Source organism: Dendropsophus ebraccatus, chromosome 12 (assembly GCF_027789765.1).
Source record: "Dendropsophus ebraccatus isolate aDenEbr1 chromosome 12, aDenEbr1.pat, whole genome shotgun sequence".
NCBI classification, from domain to species: domain Eukaryota; kingdom Metazoa; phylum Chordata; class Amphibia; order Anura; family Hylidae; genus Dendropsophus; species Dendropsophus ebraccatus.
The window spans coordinates 5,935,240-5,955,588 of NC_091465.1; the positions used below are offsets into that span (position 1 = coordinate 5,935,240).

At 41.7% G+C, this 20,349-nt stretch overlaps 1 protein-coding gene across 10 annotated transcripts in view; it reads left to right on the forward strand.

Annotated features, from left to right (window-relative positions):
* Nucleotides 1-2,181: 2,181 nt before the first annotated feature.
* Nucleotides 2,182-20,349, forward strand: part of TP73 (tumor protein p73) — an 87,674-nt gene continuing 69,506 nt past the window's right edge. For 7 of the 10 annotated variants that reach the window (XM_069946432.1, XM_069946434.1, XM_069946435.1 and 4 more), the window contains exon 1: nt 5,645-5,810. In XM_069946432.1, coding sequence (XP_069802533.1) covers nt 5,752-5,810 — 59 coding nt within the window. In that variant the 5' untranslated portion in view covers nt 5,645-5,751. Of the gene's footprint in view, nt 3,001-5,644; nt 5,811-19,271; nt 19,371-20,349 lie in introns of those variants that run through there. The other 3 variants (XM_069946433.1, XM_069946440.1, XM_069946438.1) reach the window with 2 other exon arrangements.

A 20,349-nucleotide genomic window follows, 5' to 3' on the forward strand; every position in this document is an offset into this window, starting at 1 on the left:
TGGGGTGGGGGATAGGATGGTCACTTCAGCCCAACGCCAAGTCTTAAAGGGGCTGTCCTCTATCAGAGTCAGGGGTCCTAACCAGGATTCCCTAACCTATCGCTCTCCAACTACAAGTCCCAGCATGGCCTGGCAGAAACTGAAGCTTAGCAACAGCTGTGGGGCCACAGGTTGATAAAACTACAACTCCCATGATCCTTGCGGGGTGAGCAGTTCTCTGCAGTAGTAGTAGTGATAACCGGCCGCTCACAAGCACCTGGGACGCTACATATGCAGCAGTGCATGCCGGGAGTTGTAGTTCCCCCGCAGCTGTGACGCGCACTCACCTATAGAGAAGTAATCAGTCACACAGCGTACTGGTCCATGACAACAGCTGTGGGCGGAGCGCGATGACGTAGAGGAGGGACGTAGGAGCGTCGAATTACCTCTGGGGGCGGCGCTTGTTATTATAAACAGCTGCGTCACGATAAGTGGGTGTGGTTTAACGTATGGTTTAGGCGTGCTCGTGTTGATTAGCATACACGGGGCGGGGATAGAGGCAGGCAGCGTTCTATTGGTGGACGTGCTAGGGGCGTGTCTGCCTTGTGGAGGCGGGGTTTTCCCAGTCCAGAGGCGGGCTGTAGAGGCGGGAGTGCGGGCTGTGAGGAGAGGCGGGAATCCGGGCGGGAGCGGGGCCCGGGCTTCTTCCCGGTGTCACCTCACACCTTTGGGACGTCGGATTGGTTGCTGCTAATTAACGGGACAATAATATAGCATAGTCCGTCGTGTCAGGTGTAAATTACCGCTATGCTGGGGTCCCCGGGGTCCGGGCTGTGTACACACGTGTGACAGGATGGGGCTGCGGTCACACGGAGCGTTCGGTGGGAAAACAATGCGCCAATCATTAGTTATCACTGCCCGACAACCCTTCCAGAGCCGGCCTGAGGTCTATGCGGGTTATTGCGGGGATCTTGCCCTATTTACCTCACATAGGTTTTTTTCTGGTATTTTTTAGGCCCCAAAAAACGCCAGTTTTCTTTATGTATTTGCATTATTTATGGCGTTTTTGACTTTGTGAATGATCTTGTTTGCGGTTTAGGCGTTTTCTGAACATTTTTCCTCTGCCATCACATGACCTAGACGCACACAGTCAAAAATACGGAAAAAAAACACAAAAAAAAGCCATGCACTGCGCTGGTGTGTTAAAACCAAACAAAAAAGGGATGTGTGAGGGCACGGATAGACCGCCATTCTGTGTATCCAAAAGAGAATGGCAGTGAAAAACACAAAAAAAATAAATGACCAAAAAAGGCAAAAAAAAATTTTAAGTTTAAAAAGTGTGCGTTGTTGTTGTAGCGGGATATTAGACAGTCTGTTCACACTGTGCGACAGGAGACTTTTTTTTATTGGTGTAAAATGATCAAAACATTTACAGCGATCGTTTATATGCTCAAAGATTTGCAATTTTTCCTGTGTTTTTTTTTTTGCAAAAAAATTAAAAAGGATTGCACAAATATTGACAGCAAAAAAACCCAGTTTACTGGGGAAAATTTTATTTTTTTGCCATTTTTGTAGCTTTAACACAATCCCAACTGGTTAAAGAAAATCTGATTTCACGCGATTATTTTTTATGGCTTTTTTAAATTTCAAATTTCAGTCATTTATTTTTACCTTTGGTGGAAAATAAAGAAGGTGTAAGGCCGGGTTCACACTGCGTTTTTGCAGCCGTTCTATCGGGTCTGTATTTAAAGGGTTAGTTTTAACGTATAGAAAAAGGATGTTTAGATTTTTTTTTTTTTTAAATGATGGAAGTCCATGGAAAATAGGATCTAAGTGGCCGCACACAATTGTTCTCTTTTGCTGTTTACAACGATGAAATACGTTATACAGAAAAATCTTATTTTTTAATTGGTTCTTTTAACCATAGAAAAAAAATTATGGTCCATTTTTTTGAGAACATGAGCCGAGACTAGTAGATATGCGGCACGGATGACGTCCCTGTTTGACCCTCCACCTCGCTGCTCTAATTGGGCAATATAGAATCAGATACACAGATCCCTTTATGGCTATGTTCACACAACTTTTTTTTCAGCTCCGCGGCAAAAACGTCCGTTTTTCAATGCATTGTGTGCATAGGACGTCTGTCTTCTCATTGACTTCAATGCAATTACATTGAAATCAGTTAAATTGCTGCAAAATCAGATGTTTTTTCTCCATTTTTGACGTTGTGTGAACATAGCCTAAGTCACTATTTAGGTAAAAAAAAAAAAAATCAGACCCGTTGGCATCCATTCTCTGTTTCCATTCAGTAGATATTTATTTATTTGTGCAATTTTTTTTGGTCTGTCCAAAAAATAAAATGGACCAGGAATTAGCATAAGTGGACCCGTAATTTTTAAAGACGTAATGATTTTTTTCTTTACATTTTTAGTGGCAGAATTCCTCTCTTTGTGTATTTGCTGCAGATTTCAGTGCAGAATATAAAGCTATTACATCCAGTGTTCACACACCGTAAAATAAAAGCAACATGCGACAGTAACATACTATAAAACGCGGCTGTATTTTCAATCTAATAATAAGTCTACAGCAAACAGCCGTCAGTGCACGTTATAAAACACAGGTGGTAGTTTTACAATTTGCGCACAAACTGATTTTATTTTTTTATAAAATACAGCCGCGTTTTATACCTATTTTAGCTTTTATTTTACTGTGTGTGAAAAAAAAAATAAAACCCACAACACAGAGACAGGGCGGGCAAAAAACAGAACTCCCTTGGAGGATAAATTACACCTGGAAATGTATCCCCCATAGGATCTTATAGCAGATTTTTCCACCATGAAAATATATAGTTTTGTTTTTTTTTGCCGCCTGTGAATTTGTCCTAATGTGAACTGTAACCAAGTATTTCGGTCGGATCTGAGGGATTTGCAGCCATAAAGTCTGTGATCTGCGATCTTTCCTCCAGATGATCAGTCATATAGGAAGGAAAGCTCCTGGGAACCTCCATGGGCACAATGATAGGTGAGCAGCGACTGGTCTCATTTCATGTAACTGCATAGAAATCATTAAGGTTTTAGAGTTTTCTTACATTTTTATGTTCTTATTGTTTCTACATTTGCTCTTTAGTATTTTTTACATTGCAGTAATATTTCATGTATATTTTCTTCTGGTATTTTATTGTTTATAGTTTTAGTTCTGGATATTTATATGTTGTTTTCCTGTATTTTGTTATTTTGATAAATTCGGAACTACTTCTGCCTTATAATGTAGCCGCACATAAGGGAATGGAATCTGGAGGTGACTTGTAATACTTATTATTAGGTTTCTGTTATTTTTGTTATGGATATTATATCTGCCTGTATCCCATCTCATACACAGCAGAATAAAACCTTTGTCTTCATATATATATATATATATATATATATATATATATACCCACACATACATACACATATACATATATATATATATATATATATATATATATATATATACCCACACATACATATGTATATATACACATACACATATACATATATATATACGCACACACATACATATATATATACATATATATATATACACATACACGTACATATACACCCACATATGTATGTATATATATATATATATAAACAAACACACACATCAGATTAATAAGCGTTATGTAGAATTAATACTAGAAGCATAAATATCTCATACTGAAATATAAAATAAATTGTATTTTGATATAAAATGAGAGAAAAGTAAATGAAATGAGCCAAATGTATTATGCTGCGTTTTACTCGGAATGATTATCGTTTGATGATCGCATTTGAGCTATAAATCATGTTCTCAAATCGTCGTTCGCTAAAAATTCGCAGATCGCTTGGTGTAAACAGTCTTTCAAAGATTCATCCTATGTAAAAGATGGGCTTAAGCGATCTGAAAAAGAATTGCAATAACGATTTTTTTAATAAGTTTTCTAACAATTTTTCTAACAATTTATTCGTCTAAACGCTGATAGTTCTAAAAACCAAATTGTTGCTTCAAAACCGTTAAACGATTGGGCAAATTATCATTTCGTGTAAATGCAGCATTAGTGTAATAAAGGTGAGAGCCAGGGGGAGCAAACTATTTTTTAATGAGGAAAGACACCAACATAGATAGATAGATAGATAGGAGATAGATAGATAGGAGATAGATAGATAGATAGATAGATAGATAGATAGATAGATAGATAGATAGATAGGAGATAGATAGATAGATAGGAGATAGATAGATAGATAGGAGATAGATAGATAGATAGGAGATAGATAGATAGATAGGAGATAGATAGATAGGAGATAGATAGATAGGAGATAGATAGATAGATAGATAGGAGATAGATAGATAGGAGATAGATAGATAGGAGATAGATAGATAGATAGGAGATAGATAGGAGATAGATAGATAGATAGATAGATAGATAGATAGATAGATAGATAGATAGGAGATAGATAGGAGATAGATAGATAGGAGATAGATAGATAGGAGATAGATAGATAGGAGATAGATAGGAGATAGATAGGGGATAGATAGGGGATAGATAGATAGATAGATAGATAGATAGGGGATAGATAGATAGATAGATAGGAGATAGATAGATAGATAGGAGATAGATAGATAGGAGATAGATAGATAGATAGATAGGAGATAGATAGATAGGAGATAGATAGATAGATAGATAGATAGATAGATAGATAGATAGATAGATAGGAGATAGATAGGAGATAGATAGATAGATAGATAGATAGATAGGAGATAGATAGATAGGAGATAGATAGATAGGAGATAGATAGATAGATAGATAGATAGATAGATAGGGGATAGATAGATAGATAGATAGGAGATAGATAGATAGATAGGAGATAGATAGATAATTCTGACAGGATGATGTATACACTGTGCTATATATGATGAGATCAGTGGAGGATACAGATAGATGCGTCTCCCGGTCCCGGTTATTCGTGATTCAGGAATAGTTGGAGTTGATCCTGTAGTTATCCCGATGGTCCGGAGCTCCCGATATTCTTCTGGACCTGGAGGGTTAAGAAGCAGCAGGGCCCCCCCCCTACTTGGCTTTTTCCCTTCTTCCCCGCCCTTCTTAGCTGTACCCTCCCCCCCTGCCCTCCTTGTATTTGCCCCCTTCTTCCCTCCCCCCCCCTGCCCTCCTTGTATTTGCCCCCTTCTTCCCTCCCCCCCCCCTGCCCTCCTTGTATTTGCCCCCTTCTTCCCCCCCCCTGCCCTCCTTGTATTTGCCCCCTTCTTCCCTCCCCCCCCCTGCCCTCCTTGTATTTGCCCCCTTCTTCCCCCCCCTGCCCTCCTTGTATTTGCCCCCTTCTTCCCCCCCTGCCCTCCTTGTATTTGCCCCCTTCTTCCCCCCCCTGCCCTCCTTGTATTTGCCCCCTTCCCCCCTTGTATTGCCCCCTGCCCTCCTTGTATTGCCCTCCTTGTATTTGCCCCCTTCTCCGTCCTTGGCTTTGCCCCGTGGTGCCGGTCCCTTCCCGCCAGGTCTGCTCGGTGCCGGGCCCCCTCCCCCATTACACATGTGAGCGCTCCCACCCCCGTCCCCTCCTTCCCTCCTCACATCTGATTAGCAGCCAAAGCTTCAACGGCCGCACAGGTGTCACCTGCTAAATGGAGGTTACCGGCTGAGCAGGGGTTACGGGGGAACCCCACCGGCGGCTGCGAGAGCCGGGACCCCCGGAGCACAGACACAGGAGGAGAGAACATCCCGTGCCAACTACTTACATGCCAGTGACCAGACAGAGGACTGTGCAGGGCACCATACAGACGGACTGGGATCTCAGGTACCGCAATCATATAGCACTCATGTGATGATGAGTGATCAGGGATCGGCCATAGTGCTCAGAACTTAGTGCCCGATCCTGAGCTGCTTAGTGCTGTAATGTGCAGGAGGTGAGGAGGGACTAAGAGGCAACTGGATGATAGGGGTGATCAGCTGATCATGAGGATGATGGGGGTTATCAGCTGATCATGAGGATGATGGGGGTTATCAGCTGATCATGAGGATGATGGGGTTATCAGCTGATTATGAGGATGATGGGGGTCACTAGCTGATTATGAGGATGATGGGGGTCACTAGCTGATTATGAGGATGATGGGGGTCACTAGCTGATTATGAGGATGATGGGGGTCACTAGCTGATTATGAGGATGATGGGGTTATCAGCTGATTATGAGGATGATGGGGGTTATCAGCTGATTATGAGGATGATGGGGGTTATCAGCTGATTATGAGGATGATGGGGGTTATCAGCTGATTATGAGGATGATGGGGGTTATCAGCTGATTATGAGGATGATGGGGGTTATCAGCTGATTATGAGGATGATGGGGGTTATCAGCTGATTATGAGGATGATGGGGGTTATCAGCTGATGATCAGGATGATGGGGTTTACAGGCTGATCTGAATGATGAGGATAATGGTGGTTATTAGTTCATATCATGAGTTCTGCTGATCATGAGGATGATGGGGGTTATCTGCTGATCATGAGGATGATGGGGGTTATCTGCTGATCATGAGGATGATGGGGGTTATCAGCTGATTTGGATGATGATGATGGTGGTTATTAGTTCCTATAGAGGTGAAGATGATGGTGGTTATTAGTTCCTATAGAGGTGAGGATGATGGTGGTTATCATTTCTGTGTATTGTACTGAATCTGTGCATTGTTTTGCATATGAAGATGCCCGACATTGTATTGTGTTATTACAGGGCTCTCTAACTCCCATCATGCTCTGACAGTCTGGGGCGCTCCAGCTGTTGCAGAACTACAACCCCCGGCTGCCAGGACATGATGGGAGCTGAAGCTTTGTCACTGGTTGGATACACAGTATATATAGTGTATAAGTTGTGTAATGTCACTTTGTGCCTGATGTTAGGTGCAGGGAGTTTGTTACTTGTTGCCTTAAAGGGACAGTTCACTTTTATAAAATATACAAGGTTAGAGTCGAACATTTTTTGCTGAAAACAGTTTTCTCCACAAACATTTTTAGCTGTAGCCCGAAAATGTCTAAAAAAAAAGTCTTAACTATTAGACCATGACCTACATAATGTCATCTAATACCAGGGCATGCTGGGAGTTGTAGTCTCCCATCAGCTGGAGAATCACTGCAGATGACTGATCTATAGCACACTGTGCACATTGGCCTCGTGTATTTCTCCAGGTACAGACAGTATACAGATAGATGGAGCCTACAGTCTATGGCTACCTTCACACAACATCTTTATTAGTCAAAATAATGGCCATTGCATTTTACAATGACGGACGCTAATAATGATCATGAACATTATTTATGCTTATTATTTTGCCTAATAAAGAGGTTGTGTGAGCTCAGCCCATAGGTGTATATATTGTATAACCAGGTAATCCCCGCCTGGCGTTCCCATCTCTTCCTGTGCAGATCTCTCCAGGGCAGCAATCAGACTAGGCATATAGCAAACTCCACGCAGAGATATTACAGTATGGAGGGAGATCAGCACCGTACATGTACAGTATACATCTATAGAAAGCTTCATATTACAACTGTAAGAAAGTACAGCAAGTCTGCGGCGCAAGAGCTTGCAATCTAATGACACTTATTACTGCGGAACCACTGTCATTAAATTTACAGTATATATATATATATATATATATATATATATATATATATATATATGTGTGTGTTTAAGGGGGGGTATCAGTGTTTTTTGTGCAGGTTTTACTGTAAAATTGTTTCACGTGTTTAAGCAAAAAACTGTCATAAGCCCCCATGCATAAAATCTATCTATCTATCTATCTATAAAGTAGTGATGATCAGCGGCACACCAAATAGCTTCAAAAACGTGGAGGTTTATTCAAAAGAACAAAACATTCATAAAGTGCAGCACAGCATAGCACGACGTTTCGGCGGGGTATCCGCCATTTTCAAGTGCAAGGAAATGAACTCAGGTGATCATTTAAATATACACACATGGTAAAAAAGCAAAAAGCGTGATAGGTGCTTTTTGCTTTTTTACCATGTGTGTATATTTAAATGATCACCTGAGTTCATTTCCTTGCACTTGAAAATGGCGGATACCCCGCCGAAACGTCGTGCTATGCTGTGCTGCACTTTATGAATGTTTTGTTCTTTTGAATAAACCTCCACGTTTTTGAAGCTATTTGGTGTGCCGCTGATCATCACTACTTTATGGATCAAAGGTCCGTGGTCTGAACTCAGTCAGCTGGAACCCGCCTCACTGGGACTTGTAGTGCAACTCACTTCCACTGCTTATCTATCTATCTCCTGTCTGTCTGTCTATCTATCTATCTATCTATCTATATATCTATATATCTATCTATCTCCTGTCTGTGTGTCTATCTATCTATCTATCTATCTATCTATCTATCTATCTATCTATCTATCTCCTGTCTGTGTGTCTATCTACCTATCTATCTCCTATCTATCTATCTATCTATCTATCTATCTATCTATCTATCTATCTATCTATCTATCTATCTATCTATCTATCTATCTATCGCTTCAAATATCGCCCACAGCACTTCAGTATTATCAAAGCAAAACGCTTGAAAAAGATGACGGAGGTCGTTGAAACGTCGCTTATGACTTTTTGCTGTGCTGTATTCACTATGAAATAAATTCACATTTTGCTTTGATAATACTGGAGTGCTGTGGGCGATTTTTGAAGCATTAATTGGAAGTCCTGGTCGAGACTACCTGCTGGCACCAACTTTTTTTTTTTTTTGTTGTGCTGCTCTATCTATCTCCTATCTATCTATCTCTCTATATATCGTCTGTCTGTCTGTCTGTCTGTCTGTCTGTCTGTCTGTCCGTCCGTCCTAATGAGATGACCTGCCATGGTGTCCTCCTTCCATTGAAGATACATGCCTGTAGCCCAGGGTACATGTGTATGAGGGGTCTGGAGGAATAGATGGTAGATGATGTTTTTGGAAAATCCTAGTAATAAACTTTTTTCTACATAACTGTTGGGGAAGGTGAAAAAGCGTATAGGACACATAGTTAGCGTGTGCCGTGTATATAAGGTCCCATTCACTACAGCATGATGGGTGACAGCTCTGTGTATGATAACTGCACTGTGTGAATGCAGAGAGTCCTGTTCACCGGTGCTGCTTTTAGTTGCTGTGTTTCTTTCTTTCTGTGCTTTAGTATTGTAAATGCTACTTATACTATATTCAAGCTCTGTCTACAGTGATGTGAACCTTAGGGTGAACTCAAAAGTAGCCGACCTTACTACAGATGTGAATGAGGCTTATAAAACCCTGTCCTCATGGGCCACCCTCATTGGGGTAAAGGGCGCATCATTTGAGATGCATGCATCTTGCTGCAGCCATAGGGCCATAGTACATGGGGCAAATATTGTGCAAATTATATATTTAGTTTAAATTTAAATTTAGTTTTGTGTAAATGCAGCGACAATCAATCGACCAACGAGAAATCTTTCATCATTCGTTTGGTGCTGACACCAAAATCACTAATCGTTCAGTGGAATTCCACATTGTTCCTTCATTTGCTGGGATCAGATGGCGTAAACGATCGTAGTAGTGATCCTAACTAACGACTATCGTTCCGTGTAATATGTGGAATGATGTCAGGTTAACGATAAACAATCTTCTTTGTGATCCTTAATCACGTCATCTTATGGTCCCTTTACACGGAGCGGTAATTCGCCCAATCGAACGTTTAACGATTTCAAAGTGACGATGTGGATTTTTTTATAACGATCAGCGTTTAAACAGAACGATAAATTGAAATTGGAAAAAAATCGTAATTGCGATCGTTTTAAGATCGCTTAAGCCCATCTCACACAGGGTGAATCATCGAAAGGCTGTTTAGACGAAGCGACCTGCGAATTTTCAGCAAACTACCAATGACAATTTTAGAACATGTTGAGATCACGATGAACGATTTATCGCTCGTCGCTTGATTGTACGCAATGTTCACCTGAGCCAATTATCGCTCAAATGCGATCGTTATCGTGAAAATTTGAACGATAATCGCTCCGTGTAAACACACCATAAGAGTTGTAGAGATTGTTCAGGTACATCAGGGGGGTCATACTCGCCGCCCTCCAGCTGTGGCAAAACTACAATACCCATCAGCATTAGCTTTGGTTGTCCAGGCATGATGGGAATTGCCACAGCTGGAGGTCTGAATATAACACCTGTGAACCACAGGAAGCTGATATCTGCTGACCAGTATATATCCATAGTTTTGTGGGCGGCTTCCGAATTTCTGACATGTTATGGTGCGTTTACACAGGCAGATTTATCTGACAGATTTTTTTAAGCCAAAAACAGGAACAGACCTTAAACAGGGAACTGGTCATAAAGGAAAGACTGAGATTTCTCCTCTTTTCAAATCCATTACTGGCTTTGGTTTCCAAAATCTGTCAGATAAATCTGCCTGTGTAAACGCACCATTAGAGTTTTATATCCCCTGGTATTTTATGTCTGGGGTCCTTTAAATCTCCATATTTGTAAAGCGACGTCACGTGCCTGGATGAATTATTTGCCAGTCTTGTAACATTTTGCCTCCCAGTGCGTTTAATCCTAAAGGGAAACACTTGGGGCCGAGCAGGAGCAAGTTGCATTGTGTTACTATGGTTGTCTCCATGGATGCAAATGTAGCCGAGTGAGAGAGTAGGACACAGGTGAGGCCACGCCGAATACAAGGGCTTTAATAACCGGCTTTACCAGCGCCAACCAGTGCTCAGCGCCTGCAAGGGCTCGCTCCTCCTGAGGATGGTGCATTCCTGCTGTCACCGACCAGGCGTCTCTCCCATTCACAAAACCTATTAGTTTCATTGGGATCTTTTTGTGCAGATCAGGTCTACCGATTAGTAATTTACTATTTAGAAATCTCCAGTCTTCCTGTACTTATCAGCTGCTGTATGTACTGCAGGAAGTAATGTATTTTCTCCAGTCTGACACAGTGCTCTCTGCTGCCACCTCTATCCATGTCAGGAACTGTCCAGAGCAGCAGCAAATTCCCATAGAAAACCTCTCCTGCTCTGGACAGTTCCTGACATGGACAGAGGTGGCAGCAGAGAGCACTGTGTCAGCCTGGAGAAAATACACCACTTTTTGCAGGACATACAGCAGCTGATAAGTACTGGAAGACTTCCAGATTTTATAATAGAAATTACAATGAATGAAAAATCTTTTCTTTGGAGTACCCCTTTAATTCATCGCCACTTATCACTGGTATCCTCCTTGATATTGAAGATGTCCTGGCAGGAGAGTTTAATGAAGGCCCTGTGCACACCACCGTGCAAAGTCATCTGTATAGGACACATTCTATTCTATAGGCAATAGATGTCAAACTGGGGATGTTCAGGCATGATGGGAATTTTTTTTTTTTTGCAACAGCTGGAGGGCTGTGAGTTTGACACCTCTGTTATAGGCCAATGTATGTGAGAATGGACTCCACGGTCCATGCATTTGCACCAAACCCAGACCAGACTCCTGTATTTCTATTGTATGCGCAGTCTATGACTGCGGGCGGCCCGTGTATGACGCTTTGTGGGCCATCTTCCATGCCAACACCCAGAAAAACCATTAGTCATGTGCAGGAGGCCTTAGATTTGCTAAACCCTAATCTAAAGAACTGGCTGTGGACTATTAAACTGGACGAATATCGTGCAAATTATTGTTATATCGTTCAAATTTAAACGATCGTTTAGTGTAAAAGCAGGCAACGATCAAATGACCAAAGCAATTGTAAGAGACGATGTTTGTGTATAGACTACAACCGTGACCAGAGCAAATGACAGGTCGCTTCCTCATATTGACATGGGACTGACTGTATATAGAGCATATTGACATAATTAATTTTATTATCATGACCAGGCTATGCTGGGAATTGTAGTTCTACAGCAGAATACAAACTGCTGTCTAAATTATAGAGTTTTTCAGTACCAGTAATAAAAAAGAAATATTACAGTCTGTGATATTTATGGCATATCCACAGGATAGCATTACTATGCCGTGTATGCCACACCTTACTATACTAGCATTACTATACCGTGTATGCCATACCTTAATATACTAGCATTACTATACCGTGTATGCCACACCTTACTATACTAGCATTACTATACCGTGTATGCCATACCTTAATATACTAGCATTACTATACCGTGTATGCCACACCTTACTATACTAGCATTACTATACCGTGTATGCCACACCTTACTATACCGTGTATGCCATACAGAAGTTGCTAAATTTGGTAAAAGTCACCAAAAATTAAAGCCCTATTACGACGAATATCACGTGAATTATTGTTTTGTGTAAATGCCGGCAATGGTCAAACGACCAACTAGTAATCGCTCGTTGTTCATTCGGTGCTGACACCAAAATCATAGCTAATGGTTCAGTGTAATTCCACATGGTTCCTTCACTTGCTGATATCAGATGGAGTACGACTACCGTTTTGCCTAATACGGTGGGCGATTTCAGGTAAACGATAACAGATCTTGTTTGCGATCGTTTATCGTTAATCTTTAAACATTGCTTCATCTAATTGGACCCATGGTCGTTCGGCTGTACAATCGTTTCCTGGAGAAGTCTGGTATGAGTTCGTCCACCAGACCTATCCGGCAGAATGGTTTACGTGACTCAACAAATCAATTCTGTCAATCTCATTGTGGACTATGGGTCATATTCCACCGGACGATTATTGTTCAGATTATCGTTAAATTGTTCGAATCTAAACTATAATTGTTCGGTTGAAATGCAGTTAACGATTAACGACCGAACGAGAAATCGTTGATCGCTTTATAAGACCTGGACCTATTGTTATCGTTGCTCGTTCGCAAATTATTCGCATTGAATAACACACCGTTCGGTTGTTCGCAATAGATACGAACGCAATAGCGAAGAAAAACTTTTTCAGGTCTTTCGCAATAGCTGTTGTTTGAGATCGTTAATCGTTAACGATTATGCAAACGATAATTGTCCGGTGGAATAGGGCCCTTATACGACTTTACCCAGCAGCCTCCAACAGTCCTTCCTGGGACGCGTTCCTCCTGAGCTCCCTGGTTCATAGAATTTCATAACAGTGCTGATACACAGGCCAATAAGCTGACGTATCCCTGAATAAGAAGGTAGAGGACAGGATGACTCCTGATCTCCAGCTGTAACTAATAACCAGGAGTCCAGGATAGTCTTTGACATTTGCAGGGGAGATGTTATCGTTTTTTCTATATTTTATCCTGACTGAGTTTTATATGTCAGGAATCCCGCTGACTGTTTCCATGATGTGACAAAGAGGACGTCAGCAGTGCTGCGGCATGTTTTCCTTCTGCTCTAATGAATGAGGCTCTTAAGTTGCTGATCTCGGCTGTCAACACTGACCTGTCAGCGTCCATGTCAGCAAGAGAAGAAGCAATTGTAGGAGACGATGTCCGTGTATAGACTACAACTGTGACCGGAGCAAATGACAGGTCCCATAGAAAACCTCTCCTGCTCTCCAGACTAGAAAAAATTCCACCTCCCGTAGGACATACAGCAGCTGACAAGTACTGGAAGACTGTTTTTTTTTTAATAGAAGTAAATTACATATCTCTGGCACTTGCTGCCACCATTTGATTTGAAAGAAATAATTTTTGGTCAACTACCCCTTTATTATAGAGAATTTTTAGGTAATTTAAAGAAATATTCCACGATATTTATGGCATATCTACAGGATAGCATTACTATACTGTGTATGCCACACCTTACTATACTAGCATTACTATACCGTGTATGCTATACCGTGTATGCCACACTTTACTATACCGTGTATGCCACACCTTACTATACCGTGTATGCCACACCTTACTATACTAGCATTACTATACCGTGTATGCCACACCTTACTATACTAGCATTACTATACCGTGTATGCCACACCTTACTATACTAGCATTACTATACCGTGTATGCCACACCTTACTATACTAGCATTACTATACCGTGTATGCCACACCTTACTATACTAGCATTACTATACTAGCATTACTATACCGTGTATGCCACACCTTACTATACTAGCATTACTATACCGTGTATGCCACACCTTACTATACTAGCATTACTATACCGTGTATGCCACACCTTACTATACTAGCATTACTATACCGTGTATGCCACTCTTCTTCAACAAAAAAGGATCGGGCAGCTGAAATCCATTGTTTTGTCAGAGAAGACCTTCATACAAATAATATTGTGCAAAAATTTGTTATATCGTTCGAATGTAATTTATAAGTATAAGTATATAATCTGTGTGTGCGGGGGCCACAATGAAACGACTAACGAAAATTCGTTCTTGTGTTGGTGATCGCATCTTTTGAGCCGACCATAAAATAATGGTTGAACGTTTGCTAATCTCTATATGTATGTTCGTTCGTGATTACAATCGTTTGTATACTAGAGTGTACAAGTAATCTTAACTAACGACTATTGTTCTTTGTAAGGGTACGTTCACACTGGGTAAAATAGGCGGAATTCCGCATGTCACGGCTTTGAGCGGAAAGCAGCGTCAGCGGAGGAGAGCACGCTCTCCCATAGAGATGCTATGACACACTGAGGCAGGGGGGATTCCGCCTATTTTACTCAGTGTGAACATACCCTAATACGGTGAATGGTTTCAGGTCGTTCCCAAAAGCGATAGTTTGCAATTGTTAATCAGTGGAAACGGAAAATCGCTTTGTCTAATAGGAACCTAAGAGTCAGGCCTACTGCATCAGCAAATAGAATAGGTCCCAGGCCCCCAATGGCAGATACTGTATGGCTTAACCCAGGGACGTCAAACTTGTGGCCCTCCAGCTTTTGCAAAACTACAATTCCCATCATGCCTGGACAGCCAAAGGCTGATGGGGATTGTAGCTTTACAACATCTGGAGGGCCACTAGTTTGACACCTGTGGCCTAATTTGTGACTGCACAGGATTTGTTTATAGCCTGTAGCCATGGAGACACACAGGTCCGCACAGGAGCTGTGTACACAAAACAATAGTAGATTTTTATTGTTAGTTTGTAAGGTAAAATCTGTGTGTTTCATGTCCTTATTTACCAGTGAGGGCGTTGACTCCCATTTGCCCCCATGAGGGGCCCGTTCCCCTGTTTCCTTCTTATTTGTCGTCTTCTCACTATACCCCAGGTACATGGGAACATCTTGTTCTGTATCTTTTACATCTGGAGATTCAATTCTCTTTGTTGCAGCGGCCGGGCCTGGTGAAATTAATTGCCTTTGTGGTGTTTCTCAGCCTGGAGGTAACATCCTGGGAGCCGGTGCCGGGGGACTCACATAGGCACTGAAGCAGGTGTTCAGCTGTTTTCTCAACTCAGTCATTTTGTGAATGTATCGATGACCGACGAAGCAATAACACAGTCGTGATTTATGTCCTCTTGTGCCAGTAGGTGTCCTTAAAGCATTACGTGGTGATAGGGTTCAATCACATACAAGCAAAATATACATTTATAGATTTTATTAAATTGGACTTTTATTAAAATTACCTTTGCTAGAGCTAAGTAGAGACTCAGGACTTTGTTAAAGGGGTACTCGGGCGAAAATCTTTTTCTTTGAAATCAACTGGTGTCAGAATATAATCAAATATAGATTTGTAATTTACTTCTTTTTAAAGATCTCCAGTCTTCCATTACTTATCAACTGCTGTATGTCCTGCAGGAAGTGGTGTATTCTCTCCAGTGTGACACAGTGCTCTCTGCTGCCACCTCTGTCCATGTCAGGGACTGTCCAGAGCAGCAGCAAATCACCATAGAAAACCTCTCCTTCTAACACTGTTTTAGATGTCTAGATCTCATGCTATTCTATATATGTTGTTTCTGACTTGTTTTGTCTATGATATAGCTCAAATATCTTTTATACAACTTTAATGATGTTGTTTTGACTTTTATTTGAAAAATTAATAAAAAGATTGAAACAGAAAAGCTCTCCTGCTCTGGACAGTTCCTGACATGGACAGAGGTGGCAGCAGAGAGCACTGTGTCACACTGGAGAGAATACACCCCTTTTTTGCAGGATTACCTCTTCAACCCCTTAAAGGGGTTGTCCGGCGAAAAAAATTATTCACAGAATAACACACATTAAAAAGTTATACAACTTTGTAATGTATGTTATGTCTGTGAATGGCCCCCTTCCCCGTGTTTCCCCCCACCCACGCTAGACCCGGAAGTGTGGTGCATTATACTCACCGCATGTCGTGTCGTCCACGGTCTCCGATCGTCAGCAGTGACGTCTTCTTCGTAAGTTCGGCGGATCTTCCCGAGTGCCGGCCGCCCTCTGCAGCGTCATCCGAAGCTCAGCCGCGATTGGCTGAGCATAACTGTGCTCAGCCAATCGCGGCTGAGCAGCTGATGACGTGGCCGCGTCATCAGCCGCTCAGCCGCGATTGGCTGAGCACAGTTATGCTCAGCCAATCGCGGCTGAGCGGCTGATGACGCGGCCACGTCATCAGCTGCTCAGCCGCGATTGGCTGAGCACAGTTATGCTCAGCCAATCGCGGCTGAGCTTCGGATGACGCTGCAGAGGGCGGCCAGCACTCGGGAAGATCCGCTGGCCTCCCGAAGAAGACGTCACTGCTGAGGATCGGAGACCGTGGTCGGCACGTGACAGGTAATGTATAGCGCACCACACTTCCGGGTACACGGGTGGGGGTGGTGGGACACGGGGAAGGGGGCCATTCACAGACATAACATACATTACAAAGTTGTATAACTTTGTAATGTGTGTTATTCTGTGAATAATTTTTTTCGCCGGACAACCCCTTTAAGGACCCATGACATACCAGTACGCCAGTGGCTCTGGCGGTGCTATGAAGTGAGCTCAGGAGCTTAGTTCACTTCATACCCTGTGGGGACCGGCTGCTATCAGCAGCCAGGCCCTCACTGTTTATGACTATGCCACTGTGATTGCGTGGTGGCCTGCCAGTAACCTCTGTAGGGCCGTGGTGCGCGCTCTTGTCACTGACCGATCAGCACCCCTGCAGTGTGATGCCGGGGTCCCAATCCTTGTAACTGACTGCCAGAGGTCATTTACCTTCCTCCCGGCAGGTTGGCGATCCATGCATTGAGTCTGCCATGGCATAGCAATGATGAGTGTTACTGATCCACTGTAAAAATTTAAGTCCCCTAGGGGGACTTAAAAAGTGTAAAATATATATATTTTTTTAAAGTTTTAATAATCATGCCATAGCCCTTCCCCCAATAAAAAGTTAAATCACTCAACTTTCCCATTTTATAAATAAAACTTTAAATAAATAAACGTATTATATGCCGTAGCTTGCGTAATTGTTTGATCTATTAAAGTAAAACAAGATTGTTCCCGCATGGTGAATGGCATAAACAAAAAACACCAGAATTTATGATTTTTTTAATTACATTTTATATATATATATATATATATATATATATATATATATATATATATATATAAAAAAAAGTGATCAATACATCCGATCTATACACATTTGGTACTAATGAAAACTAGAGATCATGGCGCAAAGAATGACACTCCATACAGCCCAATACATGAAAAACTAAAAGCGTTATAGGCGTTAAACAATAGGGGCCTATGTAATCACACCTATTTGCAAAAAAAAGTTTTACTGTTATAAAAAACAGTAAAATATTAGAAAAGGTATACAGACTGCATATAACTGTATTCAGACTGATCTATAAAATAAAGATATCAGGTCAGTTTTAGTGTAAAGCGTATTACGTAAACACGGAAGCCCCCAAAATTTGCGGAATTGTATTTTTTCTCAATTTCACCCCATAAATGATATTTTGGGGGTTTCATTATTAATTTTATGGTAGATTGTTATAGAGTAGAGTTATAGCTCTTAGAAAGCGAGGAGGAGAAATTGAAAATGCAAAACTGAAAATTGGCCCGCTCCTTAAAGGGGTAGTCCACCAAAAAAAATTTTCTTTCAAATCAACTGCTGCCATGAAGTGCCAGAGATTTGTAATTTACTTTTATTAAAAAATCTCAAGCCTTCCAGTACTTATCAGCTGCTGTATGCCCAACAGGAAGTTGTATTATTTCCAGTCTAGAGAGCAGGAGAGGTTTTCTATGGGGATTTGCTACTGCTCTGGACAGTTCCTGACATGGACAGAGGTGGCAGCAGAGAGCACTGTGTCAGACTGGAAAGAAAACACCACTTCCTGCTGGACACACAGCAGCTGATAAGTACTGGAAGACTTAAGATTTTTTAATAGAAGTGAATTACAAATCTCTGGCACTTTATGGCACCAGTTGATTTGAAAGAAATTTTTTTTGGGTGGACTACCCCTTTAAGGCCATTTTGGGCTCTGTCCTTAAAGGGACACTGTCACCCCCTTTTGGCATTATGACCTCTACACAGGTGTAAAGGGTAAATTTAGCAGTTTTATCTTATTTTATATCATACATCATGTTGCTTGTTCCATTAAAAGTGATCTTTTATCATCTGTGGATTGTGCTATCTTAGTGGGGCTTCACGGGCAAAGCGGCACTTAGCCCCGCCCAGAATGCCACCGTTGGCTCCACCCTGTGACGTCATTGGTGCATGGGCCCCGCCCCGCTGAGGGGCCTATGCAACAATGATGTCACAGGGCATTGTGGGCGGGGCTAAGTGGCGCTTCGACTGTGTCCAGATAGGACAATCTGCAGATGATAAAAGATCACTTTAACTGGAACAAGCACCATGACGTATGATATAAAATAAGGTATGAAAACTGCTAAATTTACCCTTTACACCTGTGTAGAGATGTCAGAATGCAAAAAGGAGATGACAGTGTCACTTTAAAGGGGTTAAACCCTTTTAAATGTAATTTATTTTTTTTATGTTGCAGCCACCAGTAGGGGGAGCTGACTGCATACAGGTTACTGTGATTTATGATTATGCAGTATGCTGCTTCTCATACGAATGTGCAGGGGATTTGGAGCTCTGTATCAGAGAGACAGCAGGACTCTTCCAGGCTATATATATAGATCTATCTCACCAGGTCCCGATCTGTAACACTGTATGATTAGACCTTCATTTATATTTTTTATTTCCACACATTTTCTTCCCAGTAGTCCTAACTATGTCAACACAACAGTCTGGTAATTGACGCTCTTCTCTCCTATTATTATTTTTTTCCCTTTATAAGAACGTGCCCAAACTTGCATCGTCTCCTTTAATTTCTACCCTCAGACGATATTCAGACTAATTATTTCTCTGCAGTTTGTAACCCTCCGACTTGTTATCGTTCCCACAGTCTTGGAGGAGAAGTGCAAATGAAGAAGCTGCCGCCGCGGTAAACAAAAGGGCTAATTGGCTTCCGGATAAAATAAACATCTATTATAAACCACTACAGGTACCAGGCGAAAGCGGCAAGCAAATTTTGGCAAAATATTTTTATAGAGTTTTAGGCGGCGTAACGTGATTGTCGTCTGTTGATATGTTTCTGTGTATTATATTAAAGGAGAATTAATTGTTAAAATCCTGCAGCCTGCAGGCAGAAATTGACAAGAAGGCGGCACTAGATGCCGTAGCCATAGATGTAGCACAACAAGCAGAGATGAGCAAATCTCGAGTACATTAGGGTTCTTCTGAGCCGGAACACTGCGTTTGATTACCGGGGGGGAGTGAAGAAGTTGGATGCCGTCCTAAGGCTGCCTGGAAAACATGGATACGGCCATAGACTACATCCATGTTCTCCAGGACTCCCTAGGGCAGCATCCAACTTCTTCACCCCCCGGTAATCTTTGTGGCCGGATACGAACTGTAGTTTTACAACAGCAGGAGAGCACTGCCTTATAGTACAAAGCCTGGAAAGGAATCAGATTGAGTGTTTTTCTGAAGAAATTAGAAAGAAGAATGGTCGTCGCTCATTGCGTTAATAGCCTACACACAGTCACAGGTTTCCCTATAGTAGTGTTGGAGGAAGGAAGGCCTTAGGTCGTCTTATTCACACATTCAGTAATTTTTCTGGGCCACAAAGCCTCTCACAAATTTTTTCACTGTGATCCGTGTAAAATCGTCTGTAATTGCATCCGTTCCCGTAAAATGAGAACAGTACTGGTAATAAAGTTGAACACATTTCACTTGTGAATTTTACGGACATCACTGATGTGACATCTGTAAAAATCACGGATCCCATAGAGTTTTATGGTCTGATCCGTACTGCAGTTTCAATCCACATTAGGACATGTCCTTTTTTTTTAACAGAGTGGATTACGGATCAAGACTAAAATGGACTGTGACTATAAATCAAAGTTAAACTATGAATACGGATCCACAGTTACAGACAACTTTACGGGACATGTGGATAAGGCCTGATTCACACATTCAGT